The following is a 2325-nucleotide window of genomic DNA, read 5'->3' as shown; positions in this document are numbered from 1 at the left end:
GCCACCGCCCCCGTGCGCACCGCCACGCAGCTCGCGCAGCAGGCAGCCGCGCAGCCGGTAGACGACTCGTTGCAGGGCGGCGTGAAGAATGTCGCCGCATTCTTCTGCATCTCCTGCACCGATGACGCAAACCTCGACGGCGTGGATTACGTGACGCAGCCGGTGTGTCTCAGCGCGTACCCCACAACGGCGCACGTCATGTGCTCCCGCATCTGCGAGGGGTTTGCGCGCGTGACACCCAATGCGACTGGCGACAGCAAGCAGCAGGAGGGGGATGGGAGACAACGAGTAAATGCGGCCGGCTAACAAGAGGTGAAGGGTGAAGAAGAAAAGAAAAAGAGGGTTAGTGAGAAGGAAGAAAAAGAAAAAAAAAGAGAAGTGACTCTATGCAATGGCAGAGTCGTAATTCGAAGCGACAGAATTACCCTTTGTTCTGTCCCACATCTCCGCGCCATCGCTGCTGCTGCGTCTCTTTTCTTCTGTGCTACTCTGGCGTCAGTCTCTCTGCTTCCCTCTCTGCCGCTTCCTCTGTTTTCGTGTTTCTTCTTCTCATTGCCTGCACCTTCGAGTCCCTCCGTCCGTTGGGTGTGAGGGATGGCCGCGGCGGTGCTGCCGGCCGAATTCCGCTGCTTCCGCCACATCACGCACGTGTACGCCCGCAACTTGCCGCTCCGCGCGGCCGACGCCGATGATGATGTCGACGACGGCGGCGGCCCGCTGCCCGTGCTGCCGCTGCAAGAGCAGGGCCAGAAGCCAACACCGCCTGCCTCTCGGCGTGGAAGCCGCACGCCAGTGCTGCAGCGTTGCGTGTCGTCGTACTTTGTGCTGAGCCACACGCCCGGNCGAATATACGCCAGTGAAGTGCGGCGCGACACCCAGCACCCGGTGTGGAGCCACATCCCCCCTGCCGTGACGCAGCGCTTCGCGAGCCTGACGCAGTTCGTATTCTCGCTCTACTACTGCACCACACACCCGGAGGAGGCGTTGCCAGCGCCGGAGACGGACTTCCTGCTGTATGAGATGCTCATGCAGACCTCAAACGTGCAGTACTTGGCTTCTTCCATGACGAAGGCCGACGCTCTGCCAAGCCTGCCGTGCCACGCTGACAGCGGTGCCAACTCTTTTGTCGTGCTGCTGCGCTGCGCTGACGGTGTGTTCTTCCCAATGCACCAAGGCGTGCAGGTAAACGAAGGTGGGGTGGTGATTGACTCTGCTGGCAAGCATTTCCTGCACAAAAGCGTCTCTGCCGTACCGGCTGCTGCTACTAATACGAGTGCCAATAATAGCACTATCAGTGCTGCTCCTGTTGTTGTGCTGCCTTCTGGATCTCTGCAGCCCGACGCCCACCTGGACACTAAGGGGCTGCAGGGAAAGGGTACACTCGCCGGTGTGGAAAACATGACAATGGGTGACCTCAAGACATGTGCGACGGCCGCTTTGGCATGGCACTACCTCAGCGACCTGGCGGCAGCCAGGCGGGAGGAGCAGCAGGCGCTTATAGATGGGGTGGTGGAGGTGCGCCGCGGGGAGACGGAAGTGGCGGCGCAACGTGCAATTCTAGAGGCCCAACTCAGAAAAGTCCGGGAGCGTTTGCACCATCAGATGCACGACTTGGATGCAGTGCGTGATCGATACATTGAGGAGCAGCAAAAGTTGGCCGAGCAGCAGGCGCAGGTGAGCGTGCTGCAGGAGAGCATCCACCATGGGGATGCGCAGCAGCAAGAGACGCGTGCCGAATCCGCTGAGCAGGAGCTGTCACTTGCCGCCCTGCGCGTACAGCTCGAAAAATCCCGGAAGCTGCGGATGACCGAACTTAGGGCGCTGTTCCCTGTAGTCGTTGGTGCTGCGGGAGCGGCGGACACCATCTGCGGCCACAGCTTGCCAGTGCGAGGAAGGGGACTAGGCGTAACAGTGGGGGAGCTGCACGACTGGTCCCTGGCGCTGGGATGCGCTGCGCGTTTGGTCTCCACCGCCGCCACCGTCTACGGCTGCACGCTGCCCCACCCGCTGCTGCTTTGCGGGGCGCGCTCCTGCGTGCTGGCGCGGCCGGGCCTTCCTGTTGCTACAGTGGTGGCGCCGTACACGGGGCCGGGTGATGTGAAGCTGCCCCTCTATTGCACGCGGGCCACCGACCGACCGCTCATGACGGTAGCGATGCAGCTGCTGTTGGCGGACGTGGTGATCCTCGCAAAGGCGATGGGGCGCTCCGACACGGCGAGCGACGCAGCGGAGTGTGACGGGCGCTTGGGCCCCATCCTGAATCAGCTCCTGCTGCTCGCGTAGCGCAAAATCATGGCGCTATATATATATATATATATATATATA

General features: G+C 61.4%; 2 protein-coding genes across 2 annotated transcripts; both read left to right on the top strand.

Annotated features, from left to right (window-relative positions):
- On the top strand, positions 1–306 carry DQ04_04141080 (hypothetical protein; the record flags this gene model as incomplete). Its single annotated transcript, XM_009313371.1, has 1 exon — positions 1–306. A coding segment is annotated over one exon (306 nt), but the record flags the coding sequence as incomplete, so codon positions are not given.
- Positions 307–594: 288 nt separating this feature from the next.
- On the top strand, positions 595–2283 carry DQ04_04141070 (hypothetical protein; the record flags this gene model as incomplete). The annotated part of the gene is made up of 1 exon (XM_009313370.1): positions 595–2283. The coding sequence occupies one exon, from the start codon at positions 595–597 to the stop codon at positions 2281–2283; it is 1689 nt and encodes a 562-aa protein (XP_009311645.1).
- Between the last annotated feature and the right edge of the window lie 42 nt (positions 2284–2325).

The sequence above is a fragment of the Trypanosoma grayi genome, assembly GCF_000691245.1.
Source record: "Trypanosoma grayi strain ANR4 Tgr_414_V1, whole genome shotgun sequence".
Classification (NCBI taxonomy): domain Eukaryota; phylum Euglenozoa; class Kinetoplastea; order Trypanosomatida; family Trypanosomatidae; genus Trypanosoma; species Trypanosoma grayi.
The sequence above is the reverse complement of the archived record's forward strand: the minus strand, read 5'-3'. Positions and strand labels throughout refer to the sequence as shown.